Source organism: Vigna unguiculata, chromosome 8, assembly GCF_037176805.1.
Source record: "Vigna unguiculata cultivar grain cowpea cultivar isolate G323 ecotype 2 chromosome 8, ASM3717680v1, whole genome shotgun sequence".
Taxonomy (NCBI): domain Eukaryota; kingdom Viridiplantae; phylum Streptophyta; class Magnoliopsida; order Fabales; family Fabaceae; genus Vigna; species Vigna unguiculata.
Genome location: NC_140799.1, coordinates 20,125,954 through 20,143,407, shown reverse-complemented (window position 1 = coordinate 20,143,407; position 17,454 = coordinate 20,125,954). Strand labels below are relative to the sequence as shown.

General features: G+C 36.7%; 1 protein-coding gene across 1 annotated transcript; it reads right to left on the bottom strand.

Moving 5' to 3' along the window:
• Window positions 1-13,651: 13,651 nt before the first annotated feature.
• LOC146884213 (uncharacterized) lies at window positions 13,652-14,256 on the bottom strand. The gene is made up of 2 exons (XM_085665901.1): window positions 14,067-14,256; window positions 13,652-13,866 (listed from the first exon to the last, which is right to left on the bottom strand). The coding sequence occupies exons 1-2, from the start codon at window positions 14,254-14,256 to the stop codon at window positions 13,652-13,654; spliced, it is 405 nt and encodes a 134-aa protein (XP_085522027.1).
• Between the last annotated feature and the right edge of the window lie 3,198 nt (window positions 14,257-17,454).

The window sequence follows — 17,454 nt, the reverse complement described above, 5'->3', positions numbered from 1 at the left end:
TTGTTCAAGGTAACGTGAATGACACAATATATCAAACACCTGGATTGCACACAAGACAATTATACAAAATGAAATTAAGCACATAGGTAAAAACACCGAATACGAGACAATTGCATAACTAAACAATCTGAAGGCGACAATTGCAAAACGAAACGAAGGCACAAGACAACATTACCAAAAGAAGCACTTAGCTGAAAAATAAGAAAAACAAACACTCAACAAAATTAATCACGCGAGTAGAGAATGGATGAGGATCAGATTATGAAGGAACACTACGGCAGCACCCAAACATGAAATAAATTGGAGAACGAAAACAAGCACCACAACTTGAATGGAAAAGAAGACGAGCACACAAAACGAATTACGAGAAAACCAACTCAACGAATGAGACCAACACGAAAGAACCAAAAATACGAAAAAAATTAAGAACAACAATCCGAAACGAATTCGAAAGAGAAACAACCTGATAAAGGATTAACCCCAACCAAGGATGGAGGCACATGCTTAAGAAGACTAAGCATGTTTAGAAAGGAAGTTCACTAATCCTTTATCCCTTTCATTTGTGTTTGTTATTTTTGATTCCCTAAGTTGACTTAGTTGAATCAACTTTAGTTGACTTGTTGACCATTGACTAGGTTTGACTTGTTGACTATAGTTGACTTGACTTAAGCCAACATGCTAATCTATGTTTATTTGCTTTGTAGGTTAATTAGGAGTAAGAAAGCAATGCTAGGTGGCACATGGTGATTGGGGAGCATAAATGATGTGGAGGAGAGAGTAAAGCAAAGGCATAAAGCATAAAGTAAAAGGCATAAAACAAGTGTACCTATGTACCTTTGGTCTCCTTTGATTTTAGCACACTTTGGCCACTTTTTGGAGACATATGAGACACATTCTTTGTCTCTTTTTGTGCTAGAACGAAATTAGCCTTGCACACACCATAGTTAGTTCTTTTTCCTCTCATTTTTGTAACCTTATTTGACCTAGTTTCTAGAAGCTAGGGTTAGGTTTTTGTAGAGACATCCTTAGGTATCTTTTATTTGCTTAGAGGCCCCTAAACTCTTCTATATAAGGGGTGCTCCTAGACATGTAAAAGGGTTGAACATTTTGAAGTAAAAACACTCTTGTGTCTCAACCATTTGTGAGAGTTTCCTCCCTAGGGAGTGAATACTTTTAAGCCTTATCTTGCATAGCAAGTGGCGGCACACATCCACTCATCTTCAAGGTTGCCATGGCTTCTAGCCTAGCCTTGTAGTGGCGTGCTTCTCACATTTTTCCCATTTCTTTCCTTTCCATCTTATGTTTTCTTCTTCCTTTAATTGTTCTTGGTTTTATATGGTTTATGTTCTTTCCATTTCCTTTCCATTTTGAATCAATCCATCATCTTCTTCTCTTGAGCTTTGTGAAAGGAACCTTCACATCTAGATAGCTTGCTATCTTAATGTCCAGTGGGGATTTCGCTTAGCTTTCTTAATCAACTCGCACCATATTCAATAATCTTAAAAAGGAACAAGATAATCCTTCATCACAACCGAGCTCTGATTACCATATGATGAAGGACCGTCTCGGATTTGGGGATGAATTTCGTCTTGGACAGGAATGGGTATGAACCCTAAAATGAAAAGGGGAAAAAATGAAGACGTCGATTTGGGGGTTTTCGGAACGGGAGGAATTCATGCCACTTGGAAGAGGTTCCAAGATAAGTGAGGAGGATCCGCCACTTTGAATCGGAGATTCAAAGATAAGGATCGGTGGTTTTGAGGAGAACCTCTAGACTTGAGAGAAAACTCAAATTTTCATATAACTTAAATCTCCATACAAATGTGTCTCACAAGGGCTTATATACTATGGGCCGAAACACAAAAAGGCCCAACATAACTTAAGGTCCGAAAAAGCCCAAACAAAAATATTACAAAAAAATATAAAAGAGTTCATATTCTACGATCTGAAGCTAATTTGAGATCTCTTTTAAGATCATAGGCATGATTCCATCATCTGTTTTCTAATCCCTTGATGGTCCCGAACCACGCCTCCATCAATGCCTCCTTTTCTCCTATTTTAGGTTTGTTCTACATGGTATGGGACTTCAAGCTTCTTCTTCAATGCCTTCTCCATGCTTTGGTTGAGATTCTAAGGTGTTGTTGGCTAACTTTCGAAGCCCATATTAATGCCCAATTAAGATTCAAAGGAAGGCACATATGCCTTTACAAAATCCTACATAATACAAAAACAAAATACACCTACAATTCGTACAAGGCTAAGAAGAAAGAAGAAAATCCTAGTACTCTACACTCAAAGTAGGAGAGTCTTATTCTTTGATATGTCTTCTTCTTCTTCTTTTATATTTCTTCTTTGATCATCCTAGCCATGGATTTTATGGTTGGATGATTTCCATCATACCCTCCTGATAAGTGTATTTTTATGCACTTTTAGAATACTTAAGCTTAGCTTTATTGAGCAAAAATTATGTTTAACCGAGATTTGTCCAAATGGGATTAAATGGGTTTTGAATGGACTTATGTGCTAAAATAAACTTTTTAAGCATTGTTAGAAGATAATTGTTCTTAATAGACAATATGTACTAGACGCTCTAGCTAGAATAGTCTAATTAAGGAGTCTAGCATGTTGAAATCCATTACACGACTTGATAAATCATTTATGAGCTGAGTTTTAATGATATTATATAATTGCATAAATGTTGTTTTAGCGTTATAATGTGCGCTTTAATAGGTGAAGTGTAACCAGGCTCATAAGTTGTTTATAGATGATACAAGGATGAATCATCTAGTGACCTTATAGATGATGCAAGCATGACTAAACATGAGATTTTCCAGTGATTAAGAGAAGCTAAGATTATAATATTTGAAAAGGAATAAAGTGTTCTTGAAGATGGAGAAGAAAATATGGTAAAAAAGACAAGTCATCTAGGCAATGTCTTGTTAAAGTTATCTAGTCAACATATCATTTGATCAATGTATTCTTGAAGTCTTCTAGTTAGTACATTGTTGGATTTGTCTGATGTGCTTGACTAGACTTATCTTGTGATAATTAAAATATGAAAGAAGAATTATTTTGAAATTAAATAGCCAAGTCAATGAACTTTGGGAAACAATTTATTTGACTTAAGAGCAAATTATTGAATTGATTGAAAAGTATTATTGCTCTAATGATTCAAATGCATAATCATATTACACATAGTTCCCTTAATAAGACAAATGTGACCATTGAAAAAATTGCATAATTCAAATCAAGCTCATGCTCATCCAAGAAAGGAAAAAAGATATCACAAAGATCTTCAATGAGTAAGAATTGAAGTCTGAAAGCATGAAGTTGAAGAATTAACCAAAAGAATCAAATTAAATAATTGATTAAGTCCTTCTTTATATAGTAAAATCATGAAGATTATGATGAAGCTATGCAATTCAAGTTCTCATGGGCTATCAATGCAACAACTATATAAAGGATGCAAAGCTAAACAAGAAGACTAACGAATAAACTTAGAAATACCAAAGTGATGAAGCTGTGAAATTGTCATATCTATAGCGTATAATGAGAAATTGAGTTGAGCAAACACATATTGTAAATCATTGAAAAAGGGAAGTTTAAACCTATGAGCTATATTGTACTCTGTTGTTGTGAGAGTGATTCTTGTAATTGTTCATTTTAGTTGAGAGTTCTTGATCTCAATGGGAGGTTAAGAAGGATACTTAGAGAGGTTGATACTCGGTGTAGCCTGAAGAGGTTTATACTTATGATAACTGGAGAGGTTGAGACTCATTGAACCTAGAAAGGAATGATACTTGTTTCTAGTCAAAGGTGTTTATTAGTGAAATATCTTAAACAAGTTGCTTAAGAGACTGGACGTAGCCTCACTGGTGAGGCGAACTAGTATAAATCGTTTGTGTGTTTTTCTCTCCTTACACTTTTACTTTTATTATTTTGTGTGCACGAAATTGCTTGAATTTGTATACAAGCTCTATTCATCCCCCTTCCTTTTAGAGCCACATCATACCAACGAAAAGTTCTTAGCTTTAAATGAGAATTTATTTTGGTTAATAGTAAGAATGCTAACAAATTAATTGAGAATTTACATTAACTAACTTGAAAACCTAAGACAAAAACCAATAGAATAAAAATCTTTAGAAAACCAATGATGAATCCTATTTTGAAAAAGCAATAGAACTAACCTATTTTATTTTATTGTTTTAATTCTTTTTTATCATTTTCATTTTTTTTTGTTTCATTTGTTATTTTATTTAATCTTCTTTTTTTACTTTATTTATCTTTCTTTTTTGTTATTTTTGTTTGCCTAACCCTTTTTGTATATACTTTATAAGAAACATTTTCTTAGAAATCAATTTCTTGTTTGTTAGAAGATGGCTTTTGGGTTAATTTTACCATAGTAATCTTTTTGGCTACTTTCTTAGCAATACTGAAGTTGTTATAGATAAAGAGTATTAATTTAACCACTTCAACGACAACTTTATCTATAATATATAGGTTGTAAGGAGAATGAAATGGTAGAGCCATGTACAATGGTGAAACTAAGAAAGGTATAGGATCATACATTTAAAGGCTCTATTACTGCATTTGACTTAGTTAATGATGAAGTGACAAAAATTTCATTGAGCAATAAATTTTTGTTATCTGCTGAACATGCACTAGCACTAGAGTTAACGCCATTTCTACTTCATAGGGATATACTTTCAGATGGAGTAGATGATAATCTTTTGGAGTTTTTAGAAGATCTTGAATTAACTAAATTTATTGATTTGAGTGAACTTTTACTTGCAATCTTGTTCTAATTTATTTACGTGTCAAGCTTGTGCTGAGATAGCCAAAAGTTTATCATTTGATGCACCAGATGATGCTATGACTTGTGATGAGAGTTTTAGTATTAACACAACACTAGAGTCAACTAAGTTAGATAACTCAATTACAATGTCTACTACTCCAATTCAAACACTTTCGCTTGTGGGTGAATTTTTTTGCTCACAAGATGAGATTCTAAGGATTATTGAAGATCTTGTTAACTATCCTAATGCACTTGATGCTGCTCAAGTTGAGATTCTTGTCCATAGTAATACTCTAAGTTCAATGTAGTCTATTAGTCCCACATAATCTACTTTATAGCCACCATTTATTGAACCACCATCATCCTTAAAGCTAGAACCACGCCCTTCATACCTCATGTGTGCTTGTTTATATGATGCAAAGAAATTTTCAATAATCATCTTTGCGAATATTGTAGAAGACCAACAACAACGAGTACTTCAGGGGATAAAAGAGAATGACACAACAAATAAGTGGACTTTTGTCTAGCATTATAGGTGTTAGCTCAACCCTCTATATGGATTATATCATGTTTGATGAAGGAGAAAAGCACATGCAACAACTCCAACACAAGTTTAATCAGCAACTCCTTGTCATTGAGAACAAAGAGCAAATAATATAGGTACTACAATAAGAAAACATGTTTTGTGCATGTATAGATTCATTTAAAAGTATTAAGTAAAAAACATATTAAATATGCATGCATGATTCCTTTCAATTTTAGGTGTTAATAAAAATAGTAGGATTTTCATGAATTTTTCAAAATATTTCTTTTAAATATAATGCAAAAATATAATAATCATAAAATTGTGCTAGGTGACTTAAACTACATAAAATTAAAGAAAATAAGTTTTGACAAATGACCAAATTGAGCTTGATGTCATATATATTTTTTCTTCTCCCTAAGATAAATAAGTACATTTTTACATTAAGGATAATGTGTTAAACAAGGAGAGTGGACAAAATATAGTTTAGGAATGTTTCTAATTTTTTATTTTGTTTATATTTTTCTTTTCAATTTTTTAAATTTTTTCGATAAAAAATGTTCTTTTTGGGGGTTTCATTGAGAAATTTGGCTAGGAATACTTAAGCTTGTCTTTCCTAGGAATCTACCTAGTAAACTATCAACAATTTTTCTTTCTAAAATATTTCTCTCTCTCTCTCTCTCTCTCTCTCTATATATATATATATATATATATATATATATATATATATATATATATATATATATATATATATATATATATTTCTTCCTTTCTTTTTTTAGCATATTTTCATTGGCTTTTTAGGATTGGTTTTAGCATTTGGGATGATCATAATTCTTGAAAGATCGGAGTCTATATTATTGTTGAATGGATTATTTCTAAGTTGCTAATTGAGTTGGTTTGTGAGTTATTGGGTTGATTTTTTGTGTGATAGAGTTGTCCTTGGTGAAAATGTTAGCCTTATTGATGGATGAACCATTATTTGCCATACCTATTTTTCAAACTATTAGTTTAGTCATGTTTTGCTTATACTCTAATACTTAGATTGATTCTTTGTTTTACAACTTCAATTTGCATGCATGAAATTGAGATGATTGAAATATTTCTTGTTTTTAACTACTTGGTCCTATTAACCTACCTTGATAATCCACTTGCGTCCCTTTTGAGCCTTTAGCTTCTTTTTCTTGTTTTTAAACTCATTTGAAATCTTTACTGCGAAAGACCACATTTTTCCTTTCTTTGAAAGTTAAAGGAACTTTGAAATCATCTTGAAAATAGACTTTTGAATAAGTGTGGGGATATATTTCATTGTTATCATAACTCCCCAAGAAAATAATTGGCCATTAAAATTATTGACAAAAGATAACCAATAAAAAATGAAAAGAAAGAAAAAAGAATAAAAAAATATATATATATATATATATAATGATAAAAGAGCAAGACAAAATATAATTATTTTAGAAATTTTGCTCATTTATTCTTTCCATTCATATTTTAAACTGATAAATTCAATATTTATCTACTTTTGTCTTTACACATCTCTTATAAACTCCTTTTGATCTTGGATCGCATGTTTTTCATTGATTGTGGATATTAGAGTCTTGCTTTGTAATGGTAGTGTTTATTTACATTAGTACTTTTAAATGTATACACAATCTTAAACACTTAAGATATGAGAAATTTTATCACGTGTATACTTTTGTGTTAATATATAATCAATTGCACAAGATATATTTTTAATTCTTGAGTTTTGCTTAGGAGTCCAAAAGGATACTTGTGTGGGTATTTGATGAGTGTATTTTTATGCTCTTTTAGAACACTTAATCTTAGCTTTATTGAATAATAATTGTTTTTAAATCTATTGTTTTAACTAGGATTTATCCAAATGGGATAAAATGAGGTATGCATGGATTTATGTGCTAAAATAAGTTTTTTTAGCCTAGCTAGAAGATATTAGTTCTAGGCAGAGGATATGTACTAGACGTTCTAACTAGAGAAGAGTCTAATTAAGGAGTCTAGCATGTTGAAATTAGCTATACGACTTGATAAATTATCTAGGAGTCGAGTTTTAATGATATTATATAACTGTATAGTTGTTTCTTTAGTGTTTTAATGTCTGCTTTTTGTAGTTAGTGATCAAAAGCAAGTAGATTTGGTAGTCTTAGAGTTTGAGGATTATGCCATGACTTGGTGGCATCAATTTTGTATGGACAATATTAACCAAGAGTCACTCGCGACTTGTTGGAGGGACCTTAAAAATTTGATGCGCGCTAGATTTGTTCCTTCCGACTATAGGAGGGAGACTCTTTTCAAGCTCCAAATGCTTCAACAAGGGTCCATGTGTGTGGATGAATATTACAAGTTAATGGAGTCCATGCTTCTAAAAGTAGAACTCAATTTGAAAGTGAAGAGGAAAAGGTAGCTAAATTTGTGAGTGGGTTAAGGATGGACATAAAAGATTTAGTAGAGTTATATGAGTACTCCTCTCTTGACAAAGTTCTACATTTGGCCATCAAAGTTGAAACTCAAATGCAAAAGAAAAAAAAGGCCAAGAGGAGTGGTTCATACAATGACTACTATTCTAGTACTTGGAAAGATAAAGAAAGAAAACATGATAAATCACCACTCAAGAGTTCCCAAGACCCACCTCCTAGGACTAATTCATCTAGGCCTTCTAATGAAACTCCTAATTCTTCTCAAGGTACAAGGACAAGTTCTATAAAATGTTTTAAGTGTTTGGGATATGGACATATAGCTTCAAATTGTCCTACCAAAAGAACCATGGACTTAAACCTTAAAAGAGAACTAGAGAGTGAACATTCTTCTCCCCCTTCCCCCAAAAGTACTTCTTCCCACACTTCTTCTTCAAGTGAAAGGATTAAACCCCTTGAAGGTGGATTGTTAATGATAAGGCACCAACTAAGACAAGTTTCCAAGGAACTTGACCCTTCTCAAAGACAAAACATTTTTCATTCAAGGTGCCATATCAATGACAAACTATTTCCCCTCCTCATAGATAATGGAAGTTGTGTAAATGTGGCTAGCACAAGGGTTGTGGACAAGCTTGGCTTGAAAACTATCTCTCATGCCAAGCCCTACAAGCTATCATGGCTTAAGGAAGAAGACATTAAAGTAACTCAACAAGTCCTCATTAACTTTTCAATTGGAAATTTTAAAGATGAGGTGTTATGTGATGTTGTGCCTATGGAAGCAACTCATATTTTGCTAGGTAGGCCATGGCAATTTGATAGAAAAGTCTTTTATGATGGCCATGCTAACACCTATGCTTTCTCCTTCCAAGGCAAGAAGTTCACACTCCTACCTCTCTCACCCAATCAAGCAAATGAGGACCAAAATAGAGTGAAAGATAATAGAAAAGATGAAAAAGAAAACGAGCAAGTTACCTCCAAAGTGTTACTTGCCTTCAAAAAAAGATTTCCAAAGCAAGATGGACATCACCATTCTTCCTTCTCTTCCATGGCTCAAAAGGAAGACCCAATGCGCAAGCATGAGAAGAAGAATGGTCTAGAAAAGAGGGATGGCCTAACCAAAGCTAGGGGTAATACCCTTAGAAAGGATGGAACAAGAGCTCATAAAAAGGAGGTGCAAATCCTCTCCCAAATCAAGTCAAGCTCCATCTACAAAGGCTTAAAGAATTTGTGGTCAAATTCTCTCCAAGGAGGGAAGGATGATGAAGGATTGACCCCAACCAAGGATAGAGGCACATGCTTAAGAAGACTAAGCATGTTTAGAAAGGAAGTTCACTAATCCTTCATCCTTTTCATTTGTGTTTGTTATTTTTGATTTCCAAAGTTGACTTAGTTGAATCAACTTTAGTTGACTTGTTGACCTTTGACTAGGTTTGACTTGTTGACTATAGTTGACTTGACTTAAGCCAACATGCTAATCTATGTTTATTTGCTTTGTAGGTTAATTAGGAGTAAGAAAGCAATGCTAGGTGGCGCATGGTGATTGGGGAGCATAAATGACGTGGAAGAGAGAGTAAAGCAAAGGCATAAAGCATAAAGTAAAAGGCATGAAGCAAGTGTACCTATGTACCTTTGGTCTCCTTTGTTTTTAGCACACTTTGGCCACTTTTTGGAGACATATAAGACACATTCTTTGTCTCCTTTTGTGCTAGAACGAAATTAGCCTTGCACACACCATAATTAGCTCTTTTGTCTCTCATTTTTTGTAACCTTATTTGACCTAGTTTCTAGAAACTAGGGTTAGGTTTTTGTAGAGATATCCTTAGGTATCTTTTATTTGCTTAGAGGCCCATAAACTCTTCTATATAAGGGGTGCTCCTAGACATGTAAAAGGGTTGAACATTTTGAAGTAAAAACATTCTTGTGTCTCAACCATTTGTGAGAGTTTCCTCCCTTGGGAGTGAATTCTTTTAAGCCTTATCTTGCATAGCAAGTGGCGGCACATATCCACTCATCTTCAAGGTTGCCATGGCTTCTAGCCTAGTCTTGTAGTGGCGTGTTTCTCACATTTTTACCATTTCTTTCCTTTCTATTTTATGTTTTCTTCTTCCTTTAATTGTTCTTGGCTTTCTATGGTTTATGTGCTTTCCATTTCCTTTTTGTTTTGAATCAACCCATCATCTTCTTCTCTTGAGCTTTGTGAAAGGAACCTTCACATCTAGATAGCTTGCTATCTTAATGTCCAGTGGGAATTTTCAAAAATCTTTCTTAAACAACTTCACCATATTCATAACTCTAAAAGAAAACAAGATAATCCTTCATCACATGGCATTGGAACTTCAAACCTTTGCTTTGTAATTGAAGATGGTTGTTATGAAACCACCAATGTAAAGCATGTGCAAGTATGAATTTGAGCCACAATTGAAGTCTAGCCAATAATACTGCAAAAGGTGAGCCCATTTTCATCATTCATCGTCAATTTATCACCTCATACATCCACTGCCACTTCTTGTCCTATTTTAGATTGTTTTCCACATGGAAGACTAAGCTTTCTTTGTTGATTCTCATGTAATTTCATATTGAATTTTGTGATTTTTTGCAATAAATGTTTTATTCTTTAAAATTGTGTTAAAGATTCTACTTTCAATCTATTCTTTTTGAATTGTGATTTTTTCCTCTTAGGATTGTCTTAGAACAATTGTTTATAATTCAATCTTATGTCTTTCATTGGAATTCTTATCATATTTATGATAACTTCTTGTTTGGGCAAAAAAGTAAGATTTTCATATGTAGGTGATTGCACATGTGATGTCTACGTTGCCTTGCATAAAGTATGAGTGGAGTCTTACTCGTTTACCATGGAACGAGTTGGAAGGTAGATGGATTAATTGATTAGTTATTCAAACTTATATGTTTGTTTGCTTACCAAAAGAGGTAAATTAATATATAAGACTTTACTTGTAGGCAACTGCAGATGCAAATTCTAAAAGTAGTCCTATTTGTATACGATGGAACAAGTAAGAAACTTTACATGTTAACTAAATATTTGTTTAGTTAGTTTGAGTTCTGTTTGAAAATTGAAAATGGTAGTCATCTAATAGTCAATGAAGAATTCAACTATGGAAGAGCTAGAGAATTAACTTGTCTTTTGTAACATCCCGACCGGATATTAGGGATTTAAACAATAAAATAAAGAAAAATTAATTAAGCCGCAATTAATAAAACCTCATTTCCCAAAAACGCGAGAAATTTATAACGTTTTATTACTTCCAATTAAAACCAAAACCCATAATTCATAAAACTGAACATAATAATAAAGCCTCTCATAAGAGTTTACAAGATATTTCAAATCAAAATAATATAAAACTCCCAGGCTTTCCCCTACTTCGCGGCTAAGCCTCACCAGCTCCACCTGCAATATCATCGGCTCACGTGTACCGCATACACGATCATCGCCAAACACAAGCAGATAGGGTGAGCTAAAAAGATAACACATGATTATACATAAATCAACCATATATATATATATATATATATATATATATATATATATAAAGAATACATCAAAAGAAATCCTTTTTTTTATTCTGCATGGCCACAACCATGTATAATATCATTTCACCACCAAAGAACCACCTCCTTTTCTATCACATGGCCACAACCCTGTAATATCGATGCTCATCAAGGAGACTCGTTCTAGCTCTTTCACATGGCCACAACCATGCTAGCAGTATTCTACATCTTCCAGTGAGTATCTCAAGGCGCCTTGCTGCCACACCTATCGGCCACAACCGATAGAGCACGTGCGGGATCACACACCGTAACGCCAGGTGGAGTTCCCAAATACGAACATAGTCCGTAACGTCCCAGGACTACCAAACTCGTCAGCAAATCACTAAGGAGGGCAATCCATCTGGATCCATCCGTACTGGCCAAAATCAGCACACTCACACCGGCAACACTCGTCAACCCGAGCCACAACTCAAGAGTTCCTCGTGTTCATCCGCTATCCCGAGCCACAACACAAGGAAAGTCATTCCGGGCCACAACCCATAGAATGCCACGTGCTTAACCCTTAGCCCGAGCCACAACTCAAGGATACGTTCTGGGCCACAACTCATGGAACACCAACAAACCCACCTATGAGATATCCTAGAAGCCTGATAGTACTCACGTCCCAGTTCCACCACCAATCAGTTTAATACCACAGAATTGTATGCATTTACACATAATCCAACCATCCTTTGCTAATCTTCAAGCCTTTGCCTAAGTACTCCAGTCCATCTCGCTTAACCTAGGTTACCTCGCCTAAACAAGCACCACGAACAGAACCAACCTCGAACTCTCGCTTAGGCGAGCTACACTCGCTTGGGCGAGATCACATTTCGCCCAAGAATCAAATCTCTTGTCTGGGCTTCTTCAAAATTCTCGCTGAGGCGAGAGACTCTCGCCTGAGCGAGACACTCTTTCGCTCAAAAATGGGATCCCCACTTGAGTAGGATGCCCAAGCCAAATCACCCAACCCTCTCGAGTTCTCGCTTAGGCGAGACTCAGTCGCCTAAGCGAGATGACCTTTCACCCAACCCAAAAATCCTCCGCCTGAGCGATAGCCTCAAGCAAAAAAGGGGTACGAGTCCCTGCATATCTCGCCTAGGCGAGCCTGGCTCGCTTGAGCGAGACATGCAGACTCCAATTCATGCCAAACAATCCAGAACAATGCACTAAACATGTACACATAATTCAGATCCAAAATACTTCCCAAAATTCAAGTTTAAAGCATAAGTTGCGATTTCAGTACCCAAACCCTCATTATTCCCATACAATTGTATAAAGAGTTTGATCAAATGCCACCAGAACAACCAATACAACATCCCATCAATTTAGGCACGAAAATTTGGGTACGCACACAACACAATTATGTAAAACAATACAATTAAACCAGGATTTCGAGTTCAACTCCCCTAACCTAAAAGTCCCTTGCTTAACTTCTGAAATTGGGGAATTCCTTTGATCACCAAGGGCTTGCCTTATCACCACTTCAATTACCTCTCTCTAATTCCCTCACAATTCTCTATTTTACCTTAGATTCGTGCACCTCACAGAGCTCTCTGAAAACAGCCTCTCAAAACCCTTTTTCTCTCTCAAATTTTGTCTTTTAAAGGCCTTAATGCAAGGTTAATGCAAAAAACAAAACGAAATTGGGTTTTATGATGGAGTTAATTGCTATTCAAGTCCATTGTTAGTTGTTTTTCAGCCTTTCTTGGCTGCCCCTTCTGCTAGGGTCTTCTATACCCTTTCATATTCAAGTCAAAATCAATTATTAGCATAAAGAGAGTCAAATTTGGGTTCACCAAGCTTTAAACCCATGATCAAGCTTATCATCAAATCAATGCACAACCACTCAACCAAATCATGTTTCTTGACAATTCACATAATTGTAGAACTACGTTATCACCCAACATGATCATACATTTTATTAAAAATTAATAAAAATCAAACAACACAAAAATGGCATACATAAGACTCGAACCCAAGTCCTCTCACACAATCAAAGTACTCTCAACCATTTGAGCTAGTACTATTCCACGTCACACCAATCAATATTTAATGCCATAAAGGCTCCCACTACCATCATTTATTAATTAATTAATTATTTAACTAATTAATTTTCACGAGTCTTACATTCCCCCCACATTGAAAAGTTTTCGTCCTCGAAAAATAGAACTTACCAGTAATTAGGTGAGGATAAGACTTCCTCATAAGATCCTCCATCTCCCAAGTCATCTCCTAGGTTGCCTCGTCCCAAAGAACCTTCATAGTCTGAATCTCCTTCCCTCTGAGTTGTTTGACTTGATAATCCAGAATTCTCACCGGTCCAACTCCTATAGTCAGATCCTCGCACACCTAGACATCGTCCTGCTCCAGCACATGAGTAGGATCTGCCAGGTACTTCCTCAGTTGTGATACATGGAAGACGTTGTGCAGATTTGCCAAGTGAGGTGGCAAGGCAATCTCGTATGCTGCTGTCCGATTCTCCTCGTAATCTGATACGGACTGATGAATCGAGGGGTCAACTTCCTCGACTTCAGTGCTCTCCCAATGCCTGCTGTAGGTGTAACCTTAAGGAACACATGGTCACCAACGTCAAACTCGAGTGGCCTCCTCCTCTTATCTGCGTAGGATTTATGCCGACTCTGAGTTGCACGCATTTGATCCTGTATCACCCTTACTTTCTCAGTAGTCTGTTGTAAGAACTCTGGCCCGAGCACCACAAACTCTCTATCCTACTGCCAACACAAGGGATGCCGACATCTCCTACCATACAATGCCTCGTACGGTGCCATCTCAATACTAGAATGGTAGCTGTTATTATAAGTGAACTCCACTAGGGGCAACATATTACTCCACGTCCCGAGGTGATCCAGGACACATGTTCTCAGCAAATCCTCCAAAGACTGTATGGTTCTCTCAGACTGACCATCAGTCTGAGGATGATATGTCGAGCTCATTCTTAGCTGAGTACCCAAGGCATTCTATAGTGACTGCCAAAACCTTGAGGTGAACCCCGGATCCCTATCAGACACAATACTCGCTGGCACACCATGAAGTCTGACAATCCCCTGACATATAACTCTGCTAGCTTATCCAATGACATCTTTTGATTAATTGGCAAGAAGTGAGCACACTTCGTCAATCTGTCTACAATAACCCAGATCGAGTCATGCTCCCTCACAGACCGCGGTAAGTGGGTAACAAAGTCCATGGAAATGTTGTCCCATTTCCACTGAGGAATGTCAAGAGGCTCCAACGTGCCACCCGACCTTTGGTGCTCAATCTTCTCCTTTTGACATACCAAACAGGAAGCGACATAATCGGCCACATCCGTCTTCATACTCGTCCACAAGATGGTCGCTTTCAAATTCTTATACATCTTAGTCATACATGGATGTATGCTAAGACGACTTTTATGCCCTTCATCCAAGAGCATTTTCCTCAATACCCGACTCCTGGGTACACACACCATCTCTCTAAAGCGCAGGATGCCATCCTTACCCATCCTGAAATCCTTCCTCTTCTCGGTATCCAACTCACCAATTATCTGTTGTAGTTCTGGATCCTTACCCTGTTCCACCCGAACCTCGTCTAAGAATTCATTAGTGATCTGCAACATGTTGCACCGTATATGATCAACACCTGTGTGTACACTCAAGTTCATATCCCGCAGTTTCTCTATAAGTTCAAACTCTTTCACCATCATAGCAGATATGTGAACTCTCTTCCTACTCAAGTCGTCAACAACGACATTGGCTTTACCTGGATGGTATAAAAGCTTAAAATCATAGTCTTTCAAATACTCCATCCAACGTCTCTGTCTCATATTCAGCTCTTTCTGATCAAATAAGTACTTCAAACTTTTGTGATCGCTGAATACTTGAAACGTAGCTCCATACAAATAATGCCTCCAAGTCTTAAAGGCAAAAACCATTGCAGCTAACTCCAAGTCGTGCATCCTGTAATTTTTCTCATGCACCTTCAACTGTCTTGATGCATAGGCCACATGTCGTTTATCTTGCATTAGCACACAACCCAACCCCTGATATGAGGCATCATAGTAAACCTCAAACACCTTATCTGTGTTAGGGATCGCCAATACTGGTGCAGTAGTCAACCTCTTTTTCATATCCTCGAAACAGGCCTCACACTCCTCTGTCCAAGAGAAAGGCTTATCCTTTCTAGTGAGTTGTGTTAGTGGACTCACCATCTTGGAGAACCTTTCCACAAAGCCCCTGTAATAACCTGCCAGACCCATAAAACTTCGTACCTCTGTAACTGTTTGTGGCCTCTCCCACTTCACCATTGTCTCTATCTTAGTCGGGTCTACTACTATTCCTTGGGCTAATATCACATGCCCCAAGAATTGCACCTCATCCAGCCAAAACTCACATTTCGATAGCTTCCCATAAAGCTGATGCTCTCTAAGAATTCCCAGCACCACTCTCAGATGCTCTGCGTGTTCATCCCGACTTTTAGAATATATCAGGATGTCATCAATAAACATGACGACAAACTGATCCAGGTACGGTCAGAATATCTTGCTCATGTAGTCCATGAATATAGCAGGAGCATTTGTCACCCCAAACGGCATCACCACATACTCATAGTGACCATAGCGAGACCTGAATGTTGTCTTCTGCACATCCTCTGGTTTGACTAAGATCTAATGATAGCCAGACCTCAAGTCAATTTTAGAGAACACCGTAGCTCCTCTCAACTGATCCAATAAGTTGTCAATCCTCGACAGTGGGTACTTATTCTTGATTGTTAACTTATTCAGTTGCTGGTAGTCAACACACAACCTGGAACTGCCATCCTTCTTTTTCACAAGCAATATCGATACTCCCCATGGTGATGCACTCGGTCAGATAAACTTCTTCTCAAGCAGATCCTCAATCTGCTTCTTCAACTCTGCCAACTCAGCTGGCGCCATCCAATACGGTGCCATAGATACTAGGCCAGCTCCAGAGATGAGATCAATGGTGAAATCCACATCCCTGCTCGGCAACAATTCTGGGATTTCATCAGGGAAAACATCTACGTATTCAACTACCATTGGAATCATACTAATCTTTTCTGTAGTACTCTTCTTCTCTGTCTAAGCTAGTATCATAAAGCAAGTAGCTCCATCTTCAATCTCCTTCTCTACCTGGTTCGATGATATCAATTCCAGTCCTTCTGCATTTGGGAATACCACTCTGCGTTGCCCGCAATCGATCACCACGTGGTTGCTGGCCAACCAATCCATACTCAGAATCACGTCCAACCCTTCCATTGGTAAGCAAATGAGATTCACATTGAATTTGCGGCCTGCCACCTCCATAGGGCATCCCACACAAACAGACGTGGTGGATACCTCTCCAGACGTTGGTGTCACAACTATTAACTCGCACGCCAACTCTCGCATCACTAGACTGAGCCTCCTTACACATTCATTGGATACGAATGAATGGGTAGCTCCTGAGTCATACAACACAACAACCTCGTGATCAAACAACAAATAAGTAGTTTGTACTAAGTTACCTGACTAGGCTGCCTTGGTAGTCATCAAGGGGAACACACGACCCGGTGCTCTAGGTCGCTCCCCAATTGGCTTCTTCGTTGGCGCACTTTCAACTGGTTTCTTGTTAGGGCAGTGACGTGCAAAATGCCCCGTCTGATCACAAACATAGCACTTGCCAGTGCTACCCCCACCACCCGAGCTGCCTGAGGGTTTTAGACAATCCCTCTTGAGATGCTCTCCACCACAGTTACTCTTGTTAAAGACGGACATTAAGTATGCTAACACTTAATCTTTTAATACACTTTTTACTTTTTTTTTTCTATTTCTCTTTAGTAACAAAGTGGAAGATTACTTTTTCTAATATGAAAACACAAAATCAATATAGTTATACATCATATCTAATCCAATACTATATACAAATAGAGAACTAACAATCAATAAGTTCTTAATATAATAATATATCTACACTATAATCATTCAAATTTTTTTACCACGATCAGAAATAACACTAACATGTCATTCATTTAAAATTTTGCACAAAAAAATTCAATAATGAAAAATAAAACGTGTTGACCTAAATTTGTCTCTCATCTTTCACTCATAAATTCGTTTTGTCAACCTCTCACTCTTCTCTCTCTAACACTCACCC

What these genes read in the sequence shown, in the direction of transcription:
- LOC146884213 (XM_085665901.1), bottom strand. Translation starts at nt 14,256, where the DNA reads ATGAGCTCGACATATCATCCTCAGACTGATGGTCAGTCTGAGAGAACC. An exon ending in ACCGTACGAGGCATTGTATG is followed by an intron (nt 13,867 to 14,066) that starts GTAGGAGATGTC and finishes GTGTTCCTTAAG; the next exon opens with GTTACACCTACAGCAGGCAT.